The sequence below is a fragment of the Furipterus horrens genome, unplaced genomic scaffold, assembly GCF_987537825.1.
Source record: "Furipterus horrens unplaced genomic scaffold, mFurHor1.1.pri manual_scaffold_6, whole genome shotgun sequence".
Taxonomy (NCBI): Eukaryota; Metazoa; Chordata; class Mammalia; order Chiroptera; family Furipteridae; genus Furipterus; species Furipterus horrens.
In genome coordinates this window covers 66,141,953-66,163,691 of record NW_028327176.1, presented here as the reverse complement: position 1 = coordinate 66,163,691, position 21,739 = coordinate 66,141,953, and the positions used below count along the sequence as shown (strand labels likewise).

The 21,739-nt window shown below is 41.2% G+C and overlaps 1 protein-coding gene and 1 pseudogene across 1 annotated transcript in view; both read right to left on the bottom strand.

Annotated features, from left to right (window-relative positions):
• Nucleotides 1–21,739, bottom strand: part of DNAH6 (dynein axonemal heavy chain 6) — a 328,739-nt gene that overhangs the window by 39,570 nt on the left and 267,430 nt on the right. The window contains exons 65-68 of the mRNA XM_090281614.1: nucleotides 16,035–16,195; nucleotides 9,316–9,404; nucleotides 8,414–8,560; nucleotides 6,773–6,911 (exon numbers count right to left, since the gene is read on the bottom strand). Of these exons, the coding sequence (XP_090137740.1) occupies nucleotides 6,773–6,911; nucleotides 8,414–8,560; nucleotides 9,316–9,404; nucleotides 16,035–16,195 (536 nt within the window). The remainder of the gene's footprint in view (nucleotides 1–6,772; nucleotides 6,912–8,413; nucleotides 8,561–9,315; nucleotides 9,405–16,034; nucleotides 16,196–21,739) is intronic.
• Nucleotides 3,816–5,868, bottom strand: LOC150006343 (dnaJ homolog subfamily A member 3, mitochondrial pseudogene; annotated as a pseudogene).

Here is a 21,739-nt window from a genome sequence, read left to right as displayed (position 1 = left end):
GCTTTGGGTTTGGGTTTGGCTTTGTCCTTGCCCACTTTGAGCCCAGATCTGTCTAGTGGACTTAGGTGTTGCTGTACCCAGTATTATAAAGTTTTAGATCCCCCTTCCAACTCCAAATACCTTCCTGTATTTATAGCCTCCTCAATATTTATCTGTTTATTCTCTCCTATCGCCCTCACCCCTGTATTGCTATATTCTCGTGTTCAATCCTTCATCTCACATTTATTATAGCTTGGTATATTATTGCTTCTCTTCCCAGCTTAAAAGACTATAATTGCCAACCATTGCTTAAAAAAAGAGCCAAAATTTGTTAACAACACACAGGCTTTTCAGAATGTGTTCCCAGCTTATCTTTTTAGTTTTGTTGAAGATAAAGCTCCCCTCCATTACACATCTCTTCATACTGTGCTTCTGCCCTAATGAACTACTCACAATGTCTATAGTCATGCCACAACTCAGCACTAAGGGGCTTTAATCATCCCTCTCTGTGCCCAGTGTGCTCTCCTGCCTCCTCCCTTGGTGAGCCCAAATTCCTGTTCAGCACCTGGCTCAACTGTTGCCTCCTTGGTGTTTTCCCAGATTCCTCCAGACAGTGTTAACTGTGGCTTCTGAATTCCCATAGCATTGTGCATACACTTCTATTTTGGTAATTATCACAGTATATTTTAATTTATTCATTATCTCTACTTTCTACCCCATGAGTTTTTGGTAAGCAGGGACTATGTCGTATTTGTATCATATTTTCAGCATCTGTCATAATAGTACTAATCAATATTTTCTGAATGAATCCATAAGTGACTGCCTAAAATCCTACCATTAGCAAGTATTATCATGCCTATTTACCCCCCTTTAAAATCATATTTAATGAGCTATAATTTAAAAATCAAAGAATTCACATAAAATTATGAGTTAAACTGTGTAATTAATGGATATTAAAACAAAATGTATACTTTAGTCGTCGGCGGCAGCCGTCCGTCTCAAGAGACGATGGTGTAGCTTCTTAAGAGTCTATCTGCACCGCCGAGAATGGCTGTGCAGTCCGACTCGGGAGTGACATGGTAGTATCTGTCTCCTCCCGTGTTGAATTGACATCTTGCGATGACGCTGAAGCTACAGAGCCTGGGCAGGGTGATATGGAGGGTCTGCTGTTGCCCATGCAGCAGACCCCCCCTCTCTTCGCAGCTGAAGGATCCAAGGGAAAGACGGAGTCAATACAGTTTGGCTTCAGGTGCGCCGCAGGAGTTGCCGGTGTTGACTACAACGTCAAACCGCCTTAGGGACTCTGGCTCCGGATTTTCTGTCGGGGTTTACTCCCTTAGCCTTTCCCCTGAAGAGGTATGCCGCAAGGCAGCGGAGGTTTTTTGGAGTCAGAGTTTTCCTTCTCTGATACTTTAGTAGCTTTTAGTAAATTTACAAAATTGTACAACCATTGCAACAATCTAATTATAGAACATTTTTATCATCTCCCAACAGAAATCTTATGCTCACTTGCAATCACTCCCCATTTCTATCCCCTGCCCTGTGTAATACTAATAAACTTTCTGTCTGTAGAGATTTGTTCTTTTCTGGAAATCTCATATAAATGGAATCATATAACATGTGGTGTTTTATATCTGGCTTCTTTTACTTAGCATAAAAAATTTGAGGTTTATCCATGCTGTAGCATGTATCAATAATTAATACCTTTTTGTGGCTGAATAATATCACATCATATAGATATACCACATTTTATTTACCCATTTACCAGTTGATAGATGTTCAGGTTGGTTCTACTTTTGGGCTACTATGAATTATGCTGTTATGAACATTTATTTACAAGCTTTTGTGTGTGCATATGTTTTCATATTTCCTGGGTATATACATAGAAGTGAAATTTCTGGGTCATATGGTAAGTCTATTTAAGAAAATTTCCAAAACAGCAGCACCATTTTACATTGCTACAAGCAATGTATGAGGGTTCCATTTTTCCCCCATATTCTCATCAACACTTGTTTCTTTTTTATTATAGCCATTCTAATGGGTGTAAAGTGCCTTTAATTTTCATTTCCTAATGACTGAGCATTTTTTCATGTGCTTCCTTGGTGAAATATGTATTCAAACCTTTTGCTCATTTTTACCCCATTGGATCATTTTTCTTCTTACTGTTGAGTTGTAGGAATTCTTTATGTATAATACTTTGTATACAACTGCCTTATCAGATATATGACTTGCAAATGTCTTCTCTCAGTCTGTGGCTTTACCTTTCCACTTCATGGTGCTTGTTGAAGTGTAAAAGTTTTAAATGTTGTTGAAGTCCAATTTATTTCTTTTATTGCTTGTACTTTTGTATCATATCTGAGAAGTCATTGCCTAACCCAAGGTTACGAAGGTTTACTTCTATGCTTTTATAGTTTTAGCTCTTATACTTGGGTATATCACTCATTTTGAATTAATGTTTTGTATATGGTGTGAGATAAGGATCCAAATTCACCCTTTTGCAGATGGATATTCAATTGTCCCAGAGTCAGTTGTTAAAAGACTATCCTCCCCCATCGGATTGTCTTGGTACCTTTGTTGAAAGTCAGTTGACCATAAGTATAAAAGGGGTTTATTTCTGGATTCTCAAATCTGTCTAATTGATTCATAATGTGTGTCCTAATGCCAGTACTATACTGTCTTGCTTATTGTAGCTCTGCAGAAGTTTTGAAATTGGGAAACTAGCTCTTCTGATTTTTTTCCCCCAAGATTTTTCTACTTAGAGCCCTTATCATTTTCATATAAATTTTATGATTAGCTTGCCAATTTCTGTGAAAATGTTGGATGGAACGGCAGTAAATCTATAAATGAGTCTTGGGAATGTTGTCATTTTGACAATATTGTGTCAAAATGAATTCATATGCATATCATGTCTCTTCATTTATTAGATCATGTTTAATACTTCCTGGCAATGCTTTTTTTTTTTTTGGTGTACAAGTCAGCACTTCTTTTTTTAACTTTATTTGCAAGTATTACTTTTGTGTGTGTGTGTGTGTGAATGTCTTAGAATTTTCTACATACAAGATCATTTTATCTGCAAATATAGAGAGCTTTACTTCTTCTAATCTGGATGACTTTTGTTTTTTTTTAATTAGATGCTTTATTTTAGTAACTTATGAAGGAAAACAAAAAGGAAACTATTCAGAAGTGTTCTCCATCAGCCTGTCTTACTGATGGGAGGGTCTGGAAACACATGGAATCTACACATCCTAGAAGCTGAGGTTGGGGAAACTCTTTTGCTCTGGCTGGATGGTAGAGAGCCTTCAATTCCTTAGATGCACTTTCCTTTTCTGAACAAACATTTATACAGGAAAATACAATGATTCTTAGCATTAAATAATTGAAACACACTTCTGAAAACAGGTGTCAACAGTGTAAGTGGTGAGAACCAAGGCACGGCAGGCAGGGCGCGTAAGGCTCTAGGATAAGGAGGCAGTCAGCCAGGCTGTGGCCAGGGAGGGCTGTGGTCCAGCAGATGGGTAGAGTCCCACTCAGGCCGGGCTTCAAACACCACAGCTCCACAGCTGTGGACAAGAGGCCACCTGGGTGGGGTGGGAGGGAGGACTGTCTATCCTAAGAACATGGCTCCCACATTTCAGCTGCTTGATACCCTCGGGAATTAAAACTCCAAGAAAAGCAAAGGACACCTCTATGGAGGGGTGGGCGATGCTGGTGGGGCTTATAGGCCCCAAGTTCCTGGAAAAGACAACATGTCAGAAAAGACTCATTCCAGAGCCTCCCGAAAGTTTGATGAGAGGGAAATTAATCACTTCACAACTGGTACAGTTTCAGGCTTCATTCTTTACTAAGATTTCCACCACATTTGATTCCAAATTAGTTTTGGCTCTGCAAGAAGTGTCCAGATGTCTTACTCTGTCTGAGCCAGAAGAGGCTGAGTTACCTACCCGTGGACAAGAAAACTACCAGCCCTTAGGCATGCCACGCCTTACTGCCCAGGAGCTGTCCACCATGACCGTTCTGTGGAGAGGTGGATTGTCACATGATTTTGCTGTTGCCCAGGTAGTCCAGAGGGCCTCTGCAGGCAGGGCTCAAAGCTGCTGTTCTGGAATCCTCCTGTCTCCAAGGTGCCCTGGCCATGAGGAGGGGCTGCTGCTCCTGGCCTAGTTTCCAGTGGACCATCTTCCAGTGCTTGTACTGGTGACGCCATTCACTGTCCCTTCCACATCTGTCTCATCCTCAGTGAAGCTCAGCATCAGGCTGTGTTGCCGACTTGTCAGTCTCTTTGGAACTCTTATCTTGATGTGAATGTAGTGATCTCCATAGCCATAACTGTTAATCCGGGGGATGCCTTTCCCACTCATCCGAATCTTCTGATCTGTCTAGGTCCCAGGGGGGATCGTCACGTTGATTGTCTCATATAGGCCTTGGGCTCTGGCTGTCCCCCCAAGAATAGCCTGAGCTACAGAAATAAAGAGCTCAGAGTGGATGTCTGCGCCATCCCTCCTGAACATGGGGCTTTTCTGCACCCTGAATGTGATGAAAATTTCTCTTTTTCCTACAGGCATCCTCACAGTCTGGCCATCCTCGACTCCTGCAGGCACACGGACAACCACTTTCTTCTTCTGCTTAGCTTGTCCTGCTCCTCTGCATACCACACAGGGAGATGTGATGATGATGCCTCAGCCACCACATCTCCGACACGTGGAACGCATCACAAAAGGGCCTGTATTTATAGTTTCCATGCCGGAGCCGCCACAATAGTGGCAGTGCTGCACCTTGGTGCCAGGCTCGTTCCCCTTTCCATCACACAGGTATCAGTGATGTTCACCATGAACTCCTTGTTGACACCCTTGGCAGCTTGATTGAATGTCAAATCCATGATGTACTCCTGAGGCTGACTGAACACACTCTGGAAATCTCCAAAAGAAGATGATGAGAATTCCTCAAAGATCTTCCTGAAGAGCTCCTCTGGGTCAACAGTGGGGCCTCCTTTCCAGTAGCTCTGCTCAGAGCCACGAGCCCCAGGATCAAAGTCAGTGGAGCCATAGGCATCATATTGCTTCCTCTTCACTTCATCACTCAGCACCTCATAGGCTTCTGCCAGCTGGGAGAACTTCTCCTTGGCTTTAGGATCATCCTTATTCGTGTCCGGGTGATATTTCTTGGCAAGCTGGTAATAGGCTTTCTTGATCTCTTTCTGGCTGGCATTTCGGGGCACTCCTAATATCTGGTAATAATCCTCTTTGGCCAAAGGGGTGCTCGTGTGGAAAGAGGCAGTACAAACAAAAGGGTAACTTTTTACTCCTGTGAGGCTGACACCCGGTTTCAATGTCAGTAGCGCCCCAGGGCCGCGAGCTCCCAGGGAAGGTGTGAAGGCGGTAACCTCAGCGTGCGGCCCAGCGATGCCCCTACCATGCTCCCCCTGAGCAGCCGGCTCCCCCTCCCCGCTGCAGCCGGCGGCCGAGGGGTCCCCACAGCCACCAGCAACCAGAGTGTGGAACACCGTGCCGCCGTCTTGGCCCGGGGACCATGTTTCTTTTTCTTGTCTAATTTCCCTGGCTAGAAGCTCCAATACAATGTTGAATAAAACTAGTAAGAGCAGATAATCTTTGCCTTATTCCTTTCTATCCTTTTAAACAGTTACTTCCACAGCAGTAGAGATTGAGGTAACCTGGAAGGTCAAGTGTTCTGGGAGTGGGAGAAAAAAATAGGAAGTGGAAAATTCAGGGAAAGTAGAGGGTGCCAGAGAATAACTCTGCCCACATCACCATTTTGTTTGGCAATCTTGGCCCACTGGAGTGGCTGGGGGCAGGACTACGGAGTAGCCTCCCAGATTCCATGCCCACCCCTCTCACCCCTTTTGGTCCACCCTGAGGATAGGTCCTCATCCATTTTTACTGTTGTTTTATTACCCTGTTCCAAGGTTTCATTTGACTTTCAAGGCTCTAGATCACCCAATACCTCTCTGCTGTTTCACACACTCCTTACTCACCAGTGAAAACCATCCATTCTCATTCTGTCCTCTTCCAGAGCTTTCTTTCCCCACTTTCCAGTGCAAATCTCTTATTCATTATTTGGATTTAATTTTGTCAGTAAGATCCCATGTGGCCATAATTAATATTTGCTAAAAATTTTAATTCCTAAATTATTTTTTTTCTTTTTCACAAGTACACCTGACTCAAAAGGTCAATCAGCCCTGGCTGCTGTGGCTCAGTGGATTGAGCGTTGGCCTGTGAGCCAAGTGTTGCTGGTTCAATTTCCAGATAGCGCACATTACTAGGTTGCACGTTATGTCCCCAGTTGGGGGCGCGGGTGAGAGGCAACCACACAGAAAAAAAAAAAAGGGTCAATCAGTGTTCAGATTCTTTTGCATTTAAGAGCACAGACTCTGGCGGCTACATTGTCTGGGTTTACATTTTGGCTCCAGCACTTGTAAATGGTGCGCCTCAGTTTTCTTATGTGTAAAATAGGTATATAATAGTCTTCACCTTATAAGGTTGTTATGAGGATTAAATCTGCTAATTAATGGGAATGTGTAAAATAATGCTTGTCGTGTAGCAAGAGCAATATACATTTTTGCTATTATTAATGGAGGTAACATCTGCTCCATTTTTCTATGTGTAAATATTCTAATGATATTCTGATCATGGTCTTATCTTCACAAAGGGAATATCAGAAGTCATTCAGCACCACCGTCCAACAGTGGTGAGGTGACCATCTTTGTATGGGCCAGGTGGGTGTAAACCAGATGTGTGTAGGCCACAGCTAGAAGCCCTGGCCATTTGGGCATACTGACCAGTAATATAAATCAGTGCATCCCAGGGAATCTTTCCTTCTTGACAGTAAAGGTTGAGGTTCAGTAAAGTGCATTCCCTGTCACTGTCATTAAATTCATAGCATATGTTCCAACCAAGAGGGCCAAACTTTTTTCTTTCCTAGAATAGAAAATGAAAACAGTCCTAAATAAAATTTGATAAAATAAATTTTGTGTAAAATATTGAAAACTAAAAGGTTTCCATTGAACTTAGGCATCCTCATTCTGTAAAATCAGTTGCAATCAGGCAGTTTAACTCCAGCTGGGATTTCAGTTTGGCTCCCAACAGACAAGGAGGCACCTCTTCCTCCAGTACTGGCCACTCCCTAAAATTTCTAAAAGAAAATCTGATACCACTGGAGATGTGGTAGGCCTGTCAAAGAATATTTGTTCTTCATGGTAAAGTGAAATATTTCTCCATCAAAATAGGACAAAAAAATCCCACCTAGTCTTTTGGCATAAAGACACTGACACTAATCATCCTTCTGGTGGAGAGAGCTACCCACTACTGTTCTGAGGAGTGTGTCCATCAGCCAGGCTCCTCAGCCATGCTGTGCTGTGCTGACTGCATAATGACTTCTCTGTAGTGACAGTTTTTATTTTTTAACTAGTACACAGAATCATAATTCTTGTTTCATGACTTCTCATAATGAAATCTTTCCCTCTGTTTTCCACCTATCCCACCTTAGCTTCTTAATTCTAAACTGATGATTATACCAGAGGATTGGTCCTATATTCTCTTCTCTTGATTTCAAAATATCTCCAAGTCTTAAACCACTTCCTCATCTCAGCTGCTCTTATTAGAATAAGGGCCTCACACTTGGCACCCTTATAACCAACCTCTTGGATCTCCTGTAGGACCTTGTTTACTTATCCCATATCTTGCATCTTTAACCTTTGTTGTTTTTTTCTATACTGATTATTTCTCTGTAAACTACATGCATTTGAAAAGCAGTCAGCCAATCTAATCAAGACACCATCTAGAGATACATCTTTGAAGAGTCAGAATTCAAGTACAAAGCCACAGGATAGATACCAGACCACAGCAGTGAGGTTTGAACAGAAGGAAGGAGAAAGTAGTGATGATTTGAAGATCACCTTTCAGGGGATGTGGGGCTCTAGTCACAGAGAGGAAGCTGTGAAGGTTGGCACATCCACTCAAATAGGAAGAGGTGAGAGTAAAATTATCGCAAGAAAAATGAGGGTGTAATGACTGACATGATATAGATGTGTAAAGAGGGAAGAACAAAAATAATCCTGAAATTTTGGCTGTAGGTGATTGAAAGAAGGGAGCCACTGATTTGAGAGTAGAGTCTGGACAGGAAGCAGGCTTTTGGGGATGAGGGACAGCTGAGGAGATCAATTTTGTGCTTTGACTTTGACCTGCTGCAGTCATCCAGCTGATGGTGTTCTGGAGTCAGACCAGAAAAGAGCTGGGAGGCAAGACTGTGAGATCCTGAGGCAAGGGACTGAGTTAAAACTACTTGTGTTCAGACACAGAACAGGGCCCTCAGTGTTTCATGATGCCATTTGTAAACTTTCATTTAATTCTTATTTTTTATTTTAACAAAATGCGCCCCCTTTTTTTGGTTTATTTCTATTAAGAAGCAGAACTGAATGTACCTGAATAATTGCATGGAAGAAACAAATGCCAAATATTATTTGTCTCCATTTTCTTCCAAGTATATTTTCTTCAAAATATGAAGGTGTCATTTCAGTAAATGCTCGTCTGATATTTGCACGTAAGCCTTTTGGAGGCTCATTGGTTACCTGGAATTAGATGGAACATATGTGGCAGAGAAGGTGATTTTACAGGTTTGCTTATTTCTGAAAAGCACATGCAGACTGAAGCCACTGAGAAAATGTGGATAACCAATGCCCATGGGGTATCCTGGCACATTAATGTCTGCTCTGTATCTTGCTCAGGCTCTGTCCTGGGAGAATAGAGCCTGGTGGGGTCCTGAAACCTACAGTGGGTAAACCACCTGCACAAGAACCTCAGACACTTCCATTTGGTGGTCATTTTTCTAAACATGGGCCAGGAAGTATGCTTAGGCCTTCTGCATTGGATTTTCCAGTCACTCAAACATGTGGCATCATCCCACTTTGCCTTGATGATGTGGGGCAGGGAGGGAAGAGGCATCCCTCATAATCATCCCAAGGTGAGCACATTGCAAACAGTCAGCACTGAAATCCAGCAGCCTGTAGGTCTTTTTGTCTCTCAAATGCTGAAACGTTCTTTTAACTCTGGGAGAGACCCTGTTCTCATCGCTCTACATCCTTGACATTTTTTTTCAGAGGGAAGAGTTGAATGACAACTGGACCAGAACATGTGAGGATGGGCAGTGGCTTTGGAAACTGTTTCCCTGCTCTCTGTCAGGTGAAGAGATACTGACTCCTACCTCCCGACCTGGTCTGCATTGACTTTGACATGGTCTTGCTTGGGGTCCAAGCTCCCTGGAACCGCTGGGTGAACACTATGAGGCCACTCACTTCACATCGTTCCAACCACGTGCATACATTACCTTGACAGAATTTTGAAGAACTGTAACAGGAAATGTTTTACTAGGCATGGAACTTAAAAAAAGTCGAAAACTGTCCTTGATAACAATATCTGTTTAAAACAAAGACAAAACAATAAAAAGGAAAATGCTTAACTCTTAGTGACACTTTTCTATAAGAAGTAATTATTATATGGTAACAAAAAATGCTGTAAGCTCTGTTTAAAGACTAGTTTGTCTTTAAGTATGTTGTAAAAAGTTATGAAATGGAGGTGAGGGAATCTTTACAGGAGAGCTTGGCAGTCTAGATGTTGGTACATTTGAGTACAGAAATTAGAGAAGTTAATTTTCAATACTTGATGGTGATATCAAAGACCTTCCCTCTGAAATGGAGAAAATTTTTACTTGTAAAAGAGGACAGTTACTGCCAGTGCATTTATGCTCATGAAGTTTTTTTTCCTTAATCATTCAAGTTAAGGCAAATTGCATGAAAATGGTCAGAAAGTCCATGGAAAGGAAAGGAATTTTTTCCCTGCTGCAGAGAAATTTCACGGGGAACCAAGGAAGCAAGGATATGGAGAGACACCAAGCATAACATCAAGAGTTTAAGCCAATACACTTTCTGAGGACTGAGAATCTAAGAAAGAATGAGTTCCATTCTAGGTTAAAAAGACGAAAGCAGTGTTGAGAAAATCAGCATTCCCATTGCAGGAAGACACACTTTCCTGGCATTGATTTTTAAGTATGTATTATGGTGTTCCTCCAACATACCAGTCTTGTTCCCTCCCTAGGCCTCTGCACTATCTGTTCTTTCTGCCTGAAATGTTTTTCCTTTGATTCCCTACTTTCCTCAAGTCTTAATCAAATGTCATCTTCTGAAAGAGATCTTCCCAGACCACACAATTTAAAATTGCTATTCACCTTTCCTCCCTACCCATGTTTTATCCTGACCTTTTTGATTATCCTTACTCTGTTTTAATTTTTTCCAAAGCACTTTCTACATTTGGTCTTACCATATACATTACATATCATGTGGTTTATTTATTATCTGTCTCTCCTCACTAGACTATAAGCATGATGAAGGCAGATATCTGTGGTTGCTTTGTTCACCGACATACCCTAAGCATCCAGAACAGTGCATGGAACACAGTGGGTTCTCAACTTTTATTGAATAAATGATTTCAGATCAAAGTTGAATTTACGCTTCTTAGTTTGAGGTAAATTAATTAAGTAGTTTAAATAGCCAAAGTTAAAAGTTAGTTCTAGTACAACTCTTAGGGCAACACAAAAATTACTTGCTGGTAGAAACTATTAGGCATAGAAGTCAAATATCAACCAAAGTCTTACAGCTAATGGTTTCACTAACTAAAAAACCAAAGAATGACTTCTGGCCAAGATGGAAGCATAGACAGACATATTGCATCTCCCTCCACAACTAAAAAGGAATACAACTACCTCAAAACTAGAAAAAACCAGAAGTTCCAGAAAATAAAACCGAATGGAAGTCCAGCAAACAAAGATATAAAGAAAAAATACTGATCCAGACAGGTAGGAGGGGTGGAGCCAGGGCGGAGAGGACTCAGTTTGGTGGCAGCAGCAGTGGCGGCAGTGGGCAGGCCAGCAGAAAGCGCAGTCACACGTTTTAAAAAGTCAGGAGGGACACCTGGGGAGCATTCCCAGCTCCTCACTGGACCTCGCAGCTCACGGTCTCAGCACCGGGGAAAATCAAGCCTCCTTGCCTCTGACTGTGCAGACCAGTGGGTGTTGGGGTGGAGGCAAAATCTGCTAGCCTCAGCAGAGTCCGCTTATTTAAAGGGCCCCCACCATCCTAGAACATCCACAGACCCACTCACTCTGGGAACAACAGCCAGGGTAGCAGCTAGAGGGGTGCCAGTCCAGTGTGGAAGTGGGAGAGGTGCCTGGAAAAGGGGCGAGTGCTGGGCAGGCAGCATTGTTCTCTCTCGGACATCTCCCCCACACACAGCGCCACAACATGGTGAAACAGGTTGTCCTGTACTGATGAATCCCTAAGGTTCTGCCCCTTATAATGTAACAGGATCGACAGCTCTACCTGGGATGCAGAGGCAAACAAGCACAGGAGCCTGTCAGGATGAGGAGACAGAAAAGTATGACCCAAAAGGGGGAACAGATCAAGGTTCCAGTGGGAGAACTAAGCGATGAGGAGATAGCCAACCTAACAGATGAGACAATAGACAATCTAACAGATGCAGAATTCAAAACACTGGTGATAAAGATGCTCACAGGCTTGACAGATATGCTTGAGTATGGCAGACACATAAGGGAAGAAGTGAAGGCTATGCTAAGTGAAACGAAGGAAAATTCACACAAAACCAATGGTGAAGGGAAGGAAACCAGGGTTCAAATCAATGATTTGGAACATGAGGGGAAAAAAACAGTTAACCAGTGCAGAATGAGGAAGCAAGAATTGAAAAAAATGAGGAAAACTTCCCAAATTTTGTGAAGGAGATGGAGATACAGGCCTGGGAAGCACAAAGGGTCCTGGGCGAGCTGGACCCAGAGGGGACCACACCAGGACACATCATGATTGAGATGCCAAAGGTGAAAGATAAAGAGAGAGTCCTGGGGGCAACAAGAGAGAGGCCGAGAGTTGCCTAGAGGGGTGCCTATAGGACTATCAGCTGATTTCTCAGAGGACACTTTGCAGGCAGGAGGGGACTGGCAAATAGTATTCAATGTTTTGAAAGGCAACCTGCAACCAAGATTACTTTATATAGCAAAGCTATCATTCGGAATGGAAGGGCAGATGAAGTGCTTCCCAGACAAGGTAGAGCTAAAGGCGTTCATCATCACCAAACCATTATTATATGAAATGTCAAAGGGACTTAAGAAAAAGAAGATGAAAACTATGAACACTGAAATGACAACAAACCCACAAGTATCAACAACTGAATCTAAAAAATAAAAACAAAATCTAACTAGAACTTCCAGCCAAGATGGCGGCATAGACCGACATGCTCTATCTCCCTCTACATCTAAGAAGGATTACAGCTAATGCAAAACTAAAAATAATAAGTTCCTGAAAATAAAGCTACATGGAAGTCCAACGTATGAAGTCATATAAAAGCGGTGCTGGTCCGGACGGGTAGGAAGTGGGAGCCCGAAGCTGAGAAAGATTGAACTGTGCTGGAGGCGGCAGCCGCAGCGGCGAACGGCAGGACCTGGTGAACAGACGCCTGTGTTTGGGGGGAGGAGAGAGGCACCTGGGGGCCACCCCAGCTGCAGACCGAATCCTTCAGCTCGCGATTCCAACACCGGAGAGGGTGGACGCCGTTGGGAGGTGGCCTTGTTCCCCAGCGGAGAGTAACAGCAGGAATCCATCTTGGACCCCCCCCCCCCCCCCCACGCAAAGCACCACAGTGTGGTGAGAATGGTCACCAGGTTGTGACGAGCACATGGGGCTCCGCCCAATGCAGCATAGGAGGTGTGACAGCGCCCCACCCAAGAAGGAAAGATAAACAAAACGGTCAGAATGGCAGAATTAATGATTGAAATACCAATCACACAGCTAACAAAAAAAAAAATAGAGGCCTTGACTGAGGAACAAATAGCAAACCTTTCGGCAGCTCAGTTTAGAGCCATAGTTATAAGACAGCTTACAGACTTAACAGCGGGGCTGAATCAAGACAGGGAAGGAATGAAGGCTAGCCCTGCTGAAATGAACAAAAATACATACAAGACAAGTTGTGAGGAAGGGAAAGCCATGGATCAAATCAATAAGTTGGAACATAGGGAGGGAACAAACAGTCAACCAGTGTAGAAAGAGAAAACAAAGAGTGAGGAATATGACGAGAGGCTCAGAAACCTCTGGGACAGCTATAAGAGAACGAACATTCAGGTTATCGGATTGCCAGAGGGTGAAGAAGAAGAATTAGAAATTGAAAAATTATGTGAAAAAATAATGAAGAAGAACTTCCCTAACTTGGGGAAGGAGGTGAACTTACAGGTCCAAGAAGCAGAGAGAGTTCCGGATAGGCTGGACCCAGGGAGAACCACACCAACACACATTATCATCAAAATGTCAAAAATTAAAGATAAAGAGAGAATCTTAAAAACAGCAAAGAGAAGAGAAGAATCATGTACGAAGGGGTCCCAATTAGACTATCAGCGGATTTCTCAAAGGAGACTTTACAGGCAAGAAGGGATTGGCAAGAAATATTCAAAATAATGAAAATCAAAAACCTACAACCACGATTGTTCTATTCAGCGAAGCTCTCATTCAGGATAGAAGGGCAGAGAAAGTGTTTCCAGGACAAAGTAAGACTGAAGGAGTTCATCAGATCCAAACCACTGTTATATGAGATATTAAAGGGACTTGTTTAGAAGGAGGAGGATCAGGACAATGAACATTAAAATGAAAACTGTATCACAACAACCAACAGCAGAAGCTAGGGAACTGAGGCAAGGGCAAACTAAGTAGGCAATGAGAAGGGAAAAAGAATTATAGGTAAGGGGAGCATATTGGGGGGAGGTCAGCGGTGAGGGGGCGTGGGGAGAGGAAGGGAGATAGTGCAGGAATTGGGAAGTATAGTGGGAGGGAGTGGAGTGGACAGGAAGATGATGAAAAGAACTATATGCAGGACCAATGGGCATGGACTAAGGGGGGGACAACTGGAGGGAGAGGGGATCAGGGGGGAAAGAAATTGGGACAACTGTAACAGCATAATCAGTAATAAAAAAAAAAAAGAAAGAATAAAACAAAACAAAATCTAACTAAGCAAACCAGAATAAGAACAGAATCATAGGTATGGGGATCATTTGGAGGGTTATCAGCTGGGAGAGGGGAGGGAAGAAATGGGGAAATGGTGCAGAGATTAAGAAGCATAATTGTTTGGTATAAAATAGACAGGGGGAAGTTAAGAATAATATAGGAAAGGATGAAGCCAAAGAACTTATATGCACAACCCATGGACATGAACTAAGGGGGTGGTGGGATTGCTGGAGGGAAGGGGGATACTGGGCGGAGGGGAGCAAAAGGGAAAAAATTGGAATTACTGTAACAACATAATAAAATATATTTAAAAAATTAAAAATAAAAACAAACCAAAAAACCAAAGAATGAAAAAAGACAGGGTCAATGAAGTGTTTTTGTTTTTTTTAAATATTTTTTCTCTTATAATTGTTAAAGCATCAAGAACCTTAACTCTCATAGACATCAAAGAAGTTCAGAGCTGGAATGGAATCTTAGAAATCATCTTAGTGTGGGACTTCCAGCAGTGATACAATACAATCATTATTTATAGCTGTGGAGACTGAGGCCCAGGATGGAGATGTAATATGCACAGTCAGGAAGTAGTGGGGACAGAATGTTACTTTAGTCTTCAAATTTCAAGTCAGGAATTTTTGTTTGTTTCTGTTGTTCACTTTTCTTTTTAGCTTATTATCTGAATGTATTTTATTTTATACTGGTTCAACTTAAACATCAGAACTTAAATGGTTAAGTTAATAAATGATTGTAACAAGGGCCAGAAGAGGATTTTTCCATTCACTGAAACATTAGTGAGATGCAATCACTTAAAACCCACTAATAACTTCTGCTGGCTTCTTTGAAGAACTGGTGCACGCTCCTGGTAATGGGCAGGCTGAACACTGGCTCCATCTTCTGAAGACTCATGTAGTACCACTGTAGCAATTTGCCCTTTAGATGCCTTTTATAGCATTTTTTTTCCCATAAATTATAATCCTAATCATTGGCATCCATAAACTGTAGTGAAGAACTTCTTGTCATTTTTCTTGAATCATTTAAATGGAAATAAGCCAGAGGGCTAGCAGGAAGCAGGCCACCTCTTATTTGCACTGCAAAAGAGTGGAAGGATGGAGATTCTGGATGGAAGATCTGAATGACTCGGTCCTTGTTAGAAGCAGCCTGCAGAAGGCAGGGCAGAGGGGAACCAGGAAGTAGCCTTTAGGGGAAGGCTGCAAAGCCCTGGCTGTGGCTTGGTAACCAGTGTGGGCTGGTCACTCTAAAGGAGCAGCTCTTCATCTTAATAGGTAGCATTAAGTAAAGTCACTTATAAGACGAGCTGCCTAGCTCTCACCTTCCCAAAAAGCTTTCTGGGTCAAGACTCAAAGGAAGACCCCAGAGAAGGGGCTCTTGGGGGTTCTCTCCCATGGCTTCCTGGCAGAGTGGTGAAGTGGGGGCCCATTCTATTTATTACCAATAATACAATTCTTAAGGTTCCAATTATTTTTATACTAACGTTTTAAAATGAGGAGGTTCTAACTCTGTTTCTTATCTCTTTGCAGCCCATTATACTTTTTTTGAGTGGGGAAGAAAGTGGTGATATTCTAGTTAGGATACAAAGTGGTAAAATGGTACTCCAAAGGAATTGGTGGAAATTTCAACTCTGTTCCTTAACTTCTCTCCTGTAGTGAAAGATTTAATTTCCTTCTTTGTTCTAAATTCATTTTTCTATTTCTTCTTATCATGCCTATATGTAATCTGTTTTGAATTCAAATGGCTTCCCATAGACCGCAACCTGAAACAGAAATGACCCAGTGAATCATACCCTTAACTTGGAGTCTGAAGACCTTTTTTGGAATCTGGGTTGTGTAGCTTAACTAATGCTCTATAGGTCTCAAATTTCTCCCTCTAATCTGGGGAAACACAATACCTACAATAAAGAATTATGATAAGGATTCAATTCAACAAGAAAGGCTATATAAAATGGTATTATTATACAAATGATATATGTTCAACATACTTGGATCTGTGAAGGTTTTAATTAGCTCTTCCATTGCCAACATCCAAGAAACAGCAAGATGGCAGTTTTGCAGAAACACCCAGTTTCCCGATTTCATAGCATCTTTGATCATTCTTTCAGCAATGGGTCCTTGTCCTTGCCCCAGTGAAATCGATTGCACCCTGAGTTGAACAATCGCAACAAAATGCTGTTTTATGTTTTTTAAGCAATGAAATTATTAAAAATTAAATATAGTACACTCTTGCCTAGATTAAGCACACATTTAAAATACTCATTCTGATAGACGTGCAAATCTTTTTCTTATTTATTTTTTCTTGTTTTATAAAAAACATTTTTACTATAACACACATACAGAAAAGTACAAAAAAACATATACAGCTCTATGAATGATCACAAATGAACATCTGTGGGTGAGAAGGGAAATTTGCCAACACCCCAGAGACATCTCTCCTATGTCCCTTTCCACTCCAATCATTTTCCCTCGCTTCTTCCCAAAGGTACTCACTATCCTGACTTGTGCCCTACAGGTCAGTTTTTAAAAACATAAAAAAAATTTAAGTCTTATGTGTGTGTGTGTGTGTGTGTATAACACAAATCATTAATACATGGCTTAATGAATCCTTCCAAGGTGAATATACACATGTGCCACCACTTAGGACAAAAAAAAAATTACTACCACGCTCCCAGTCAGCATTCTTCTTCCTTCTCAAAGGCTTTTTTGAGTTCTAACACCATAGATCAATTTTGCCTGTTTTTGAATTTTATATAAGCAGAAGCATATAGTTCATTTATTTTTGTATTTGGTGTATTTCAATAAACATTATTTTTTTATATTAATTCATATTATTGTGTGTCATTGTGTTCATTCATTTTTATTGCTGTGTATTTGTGATTATACCACAATTTATCCATTCTGCTCTTGGTGGACATTTGGGTCATTTATGGTTCTTGGCTATTATATAGAATGCTTCAATAAACATTCTTGTACATGTCTTTTGGTATTCATGTGAACTCCATTTCTTGTCTATTTCTAGGAGTGGAACTGCTATTGACAGAGTATTTGTATGTTTAATTCTTTTATAATATCAAACTGTTTTCCAAAGTGATGCCACCATTCCACACTTCTACCAGCAGTAGATGAGAGTACTTGTTTCTCCACAGCCTTGCCAACATCTGATATAGTGGTATCTCGTTGAGGTTTTAAATTGTTTCCCCTTTTCGTAGGTTTGTTTATTGGCCATTTGGCTATTCCCTTTAATATCTCCCCTCACTCTCTTTTTTTTTTTCTATTGGGTCACCTGTCTTTTTGTTTTTTATTTCTATGAGTTTTTTTTTATATTGGGTATAAACCCTTTGTTGTCTTTTTACTGTCTCCATACTTTTGCCTTTTTTCAGAATCTCATATAATTGGAATCATACAGTATGAAGCCCTTTTCAGAATGGCTTCTTTCACTTAACTCATATGCATTTAAGGTTCCTCCATGTCTTTTCATGGCTTGATAGCTCCTTTCTTTTTAGTGTTCAATAATATTCCATTATATGGATGTACCACAGTTTATTTACCTATTAACCTACTGAAAGACATCTTAGTTGCTTCTAAGTTTTTGTAATTATAAATAAAGCTGCTGGTTTTTGCATGGACATAGTTTTCAACTACCAAAGATTGTGATTGCTGGATAGAATAGTAAAAGTATGTTCAGTTTTGTAAGAGAACACCAAACTGTCTTCCAAAGCATCTGTACCATCATCTTGCACTCCACCAGCAATGAAGCAGAGTTCCTGTTGCTACACATTAATATAATCTGCTATTATGTACTAAAACTTTTTAAAATAAAAAGTACCTTTATCGGAGTAAAAGAATGTCCTTTTTCTGTTTTTACCTATGTAAGAAATGATCTCGATTCTTACTTTACTAGGATATTCTTTTTTCATGAATGCATGTTGAATTTTAACAAATGCTTTTTCTGCATCTGTTCTGATAGTTTTCTTCTTTACTTAAAAGTTTTCCCCTTTAATCTTTTAATCTAATGAATTACATTAATTTATTTTCAATATTTTAATCATCCTTGCATTGCTAGAATAAACCTAGAATTACGAGGTTTTAAATAATGAATTCAGTTTAAAAATATTAGACTATTTAGATACTATGATTATTGTTAGTTTTTTAGAAGTTTTTTTTTTTGAGAAAATTTTCCATTTCTTTTTTAAAACATATTTATTGATTGTGATGTTACAGTAGTCCCAATTTTTCCCCCTTTGCCCCTCCCACCCAGCAACCCCCACTCCCCTCAGATAATTCCCCCCACCTTTGTTCATGTCTGTGGGTCATGCATGTAAGTTCTTTGACTTCTCTATTACCTACACTGTACTTTATATCCCCATGGCTATTCTGTTACTACCAGCTTATACTTCTTAATCCCTTCACCTCTCTGCCTATCCCCCTAAAAAACCCCTTCTATCTGGTAACCATCAAAATGCTCTCCATATTCATGATTCTGTCTCTGTTCTTGTTTGCTTAGTATGTTTTTTAGATTCAATTGTTGATAGGTATGTGTTTATTGCCATTTTACTATTCATAGTTTTGATCTTTTTCTTAAATAAGTTTCTTTAACATTTTATATAATAATGGTTTGGTGATGAATTCGTTTAGTTTTTTCTTATCTGGGAAGCTCTTTATCTGTCCTTTGATTCTAAATGATAGCTTTGCTGGGTAAAGCCATCTTGGGTGTAGGTGTCTGCTCTTCATGATTTTGAATATTTCTTGGCAGTTGTTTCTAGCCTGCAAAGTTTCTTTTGAGAAATTGGCTGATACCCTTGTGGGAACTTCCTGTAGGTAACTAACTGATTTTCTCTCTATGCTTTTAAGATTTTCTATCTTTAAACTCTGGAATTTCAATTATGATGTGTCTTGATGTGGACCTGTTTACATCCATCTTGTTTGGGCTCTCTGAGCTTCGTGGACTTGCATGTCTATTTCCTTCACAGAATCAGGGGACTTTTCTTTCATTATTTTTTCAAGTAGATTTCCAATATCTTGCTCTTTCTCTTCTCTTTATGGCACATTTATAATGTAAATATTGGTTCACTTGAAGTTGTCCCAGAGGCTTTGTACACTATCCTTGTGTTTTTTTATTTTTTTTCCTTCTTGTTGCTCTGCTTGATTGTTTTTTGTTTCCTTATGTTCCATATCATTGATTTCATTCTTGGCTTCATCCACTTTACTGTTGATTCCCTGTAAATTGTTCATTTCCATTAGTAAACACTTCATTTCTGCCTGGCTCTTTTTTTGCTGTTGAAGTACTCACTGGGTTTCTTGAGCATCCTTATAACCAATGTTTTGAATTCTATATCTGATAGATTGCTTATCTCCATTTTGTTTAGTTCCTTTTCAGGAGTTTTCATTTTTTCTTTCATTTGTGCGATGTTTCCCTGTCTCCTAATTTTGGCAGCCTTCCTGTGTTTGTTTCTGTGTTTTAGGTAGAGCTGCTCTGACTCCCTACCTTGGTAGTGTGGCCTATAGGCTCCAGTTGCACAGCCTTCCCTCTCACCCAAACTGGGTACTCGAGGTACACCCTCCATGTGGGCTGAGTACACCTTCCTCTTGTAGTTGAGCCTAGGATTTATCCAGGCCAATCAGCTGCAAGGACTGGCTGTGACCATTGACCATCAACACCTGCCCTCTGTGGAGGATCAGCTGTGCTGGGACAGGGTGGTGGTTCTCCAATGTGGTCTGTAGTTGTCCACTGGGTGCGCAGGCTCTGGGGTTTCCAGGGTGGTGAAGGTCAGGGTCAGCCACCACCTCTGTTCCACCTGAGGCCACCCAGCATGAGCTACAAAGCAATCTGCAGATGGCTGCTGCTAGTGCCAGGCCTGGAGCAACTTAGCCGGAGGTATGGGGTTGGGGGTGGGCCTGCAGGTGGGGTAGGGTGGAGCCTTAGGTAAATGCCAGGGCGGGGCAAACAGTGTAAGCATGTTGATGGAATCTCAGATATGGCTCCTGTTTGCTGGTTCTGTGGCCCTGCGGGGAGAGGGTTCAGAAAAGGCCTCTGCCCACTTTTATATCTGGGAGAGAGCTGTCCCCCAGCTTTTGCCCTGATGCCAGACACTTCAGTTCCTCCCTGTATGCCACTGATGCCTTTCAAATGGCTCCCCCTGTGGTGCTGGAGCTCAGAGTAAGTTCAACATGAGCCTTTTAAGAGGAACTTCCATGGAGTCCAGTAGTTTTTTTTTCATTGACTCCAATCCAGCTGGTTTTTACAGCCAGAAATTATAGGATTCTCTTCCTGGCACTGGTACCTTGGGTTTGGGAGCCTGGTGTGGGGCTGGGACTCCTTGCTCCCAACATATCCCTCTCAAATTTTTATCTACCACACGTGTGTGTGGGACCCACCCAATTCCACATCTCTGTGTCTCCAACCTTTCTGGATTGGTGTGGTTTCTTTAGTTCTGTAGTTGTCAGATTTCATTCAACTCAATTTCTGACAGTTCTGAGTGATCTTTGGTCTTTAGTTGTAATTTTGCTGTCGTTGTGCAAGGAGGCAAGCTGTATTTAGCTCTGCCTCCATCTGGACTGGAAGTCAAAAATTTTTCATTTTATTAAACTTCTCAAATCTATTGGTGAAGTTTTTTTTTTTTTTTTCAGATTTAATGTGTTTTATTGATTAAAATATTACATTTGTGCCAATTTCCCTTCCCTCTGCTCCCCTCCACCCGGTGGCCCCCCTCCCTCCAGTTGTCCCCCCCTTTTAGATTATGTCCATTAGTTGTGCATACAGTTCCTCCCAACCTCTCTCCGTCTATTCCATTCCCTCCTACCATGATCCCCAATTCCTATATCATCTCCCTCCCTCTCCCCACTCCCCCTCCCTGTTGACCTCCCCCCAATATGCTTCCCGTACCCACAGTTCCTTTTCCACTCTCGTTGCCTGTTTAGTTTGCCTTTGTTTCATCTCCCTAGCTTCTGTTTTTCAAACCAGTCCCTTTAACATCTCATATAACAGTGGTTTGGATCTAATGAACTCTTTCAGTTTTATTTTGTCCTGGAAACACTTTCTCTGTCCTTCTATTCTGAATGACAATTTCGCTGGATAGAGTATTCGTGGTTGTAGGTTTTGGATTTTCATTACTTTGAATATTTCTTGCCAGTCCCTTCTTGCTTGTAGGGTCTCCCTTGAGAAGTCAGCTGATAGTCTAATTGGGACCCCTTTGTACATAATTCTTTTCTTCTCTCTTGCTGCTTTTAAGATTCTCTCTTTATCTTTAATTTTTGACATTTTGATTATAATGTGTCTTGGAGTGGTTCTCCCTGGGTCCAGTCTCTTGGGAACTCTCCTTGCTTCCTGGATCTGCAAGTCTATTCCCTTCCCCAAGTCTGGGAAGTTCTCCTTTATTATATTTTCACTCAATTTTTCAAGTTCTAGTTCATCTTCCTCACTCTCTGGCAAACCAATGATTCTTATGTTGGGCCTTTTATAGCTGTCCCAGAGGTTTCTGATCCTCTCATTGTTGCTTCCCATTTCCTCTCGCTGCATTGGTTGACTGCTTGTTCCTTCTCCATATTCCAGTTTGTTGAAATGAACTCTGGATTTTTTTTCCTCACCATCTGTCTCGTATGTGGTTTTGTTCCTTTCATTATGAATGTTTTTCGCTTCTTTCTTATCTTTTTCCTGCTCTTTTGTGAATTCTGTAAGCCACCTGATAACAAT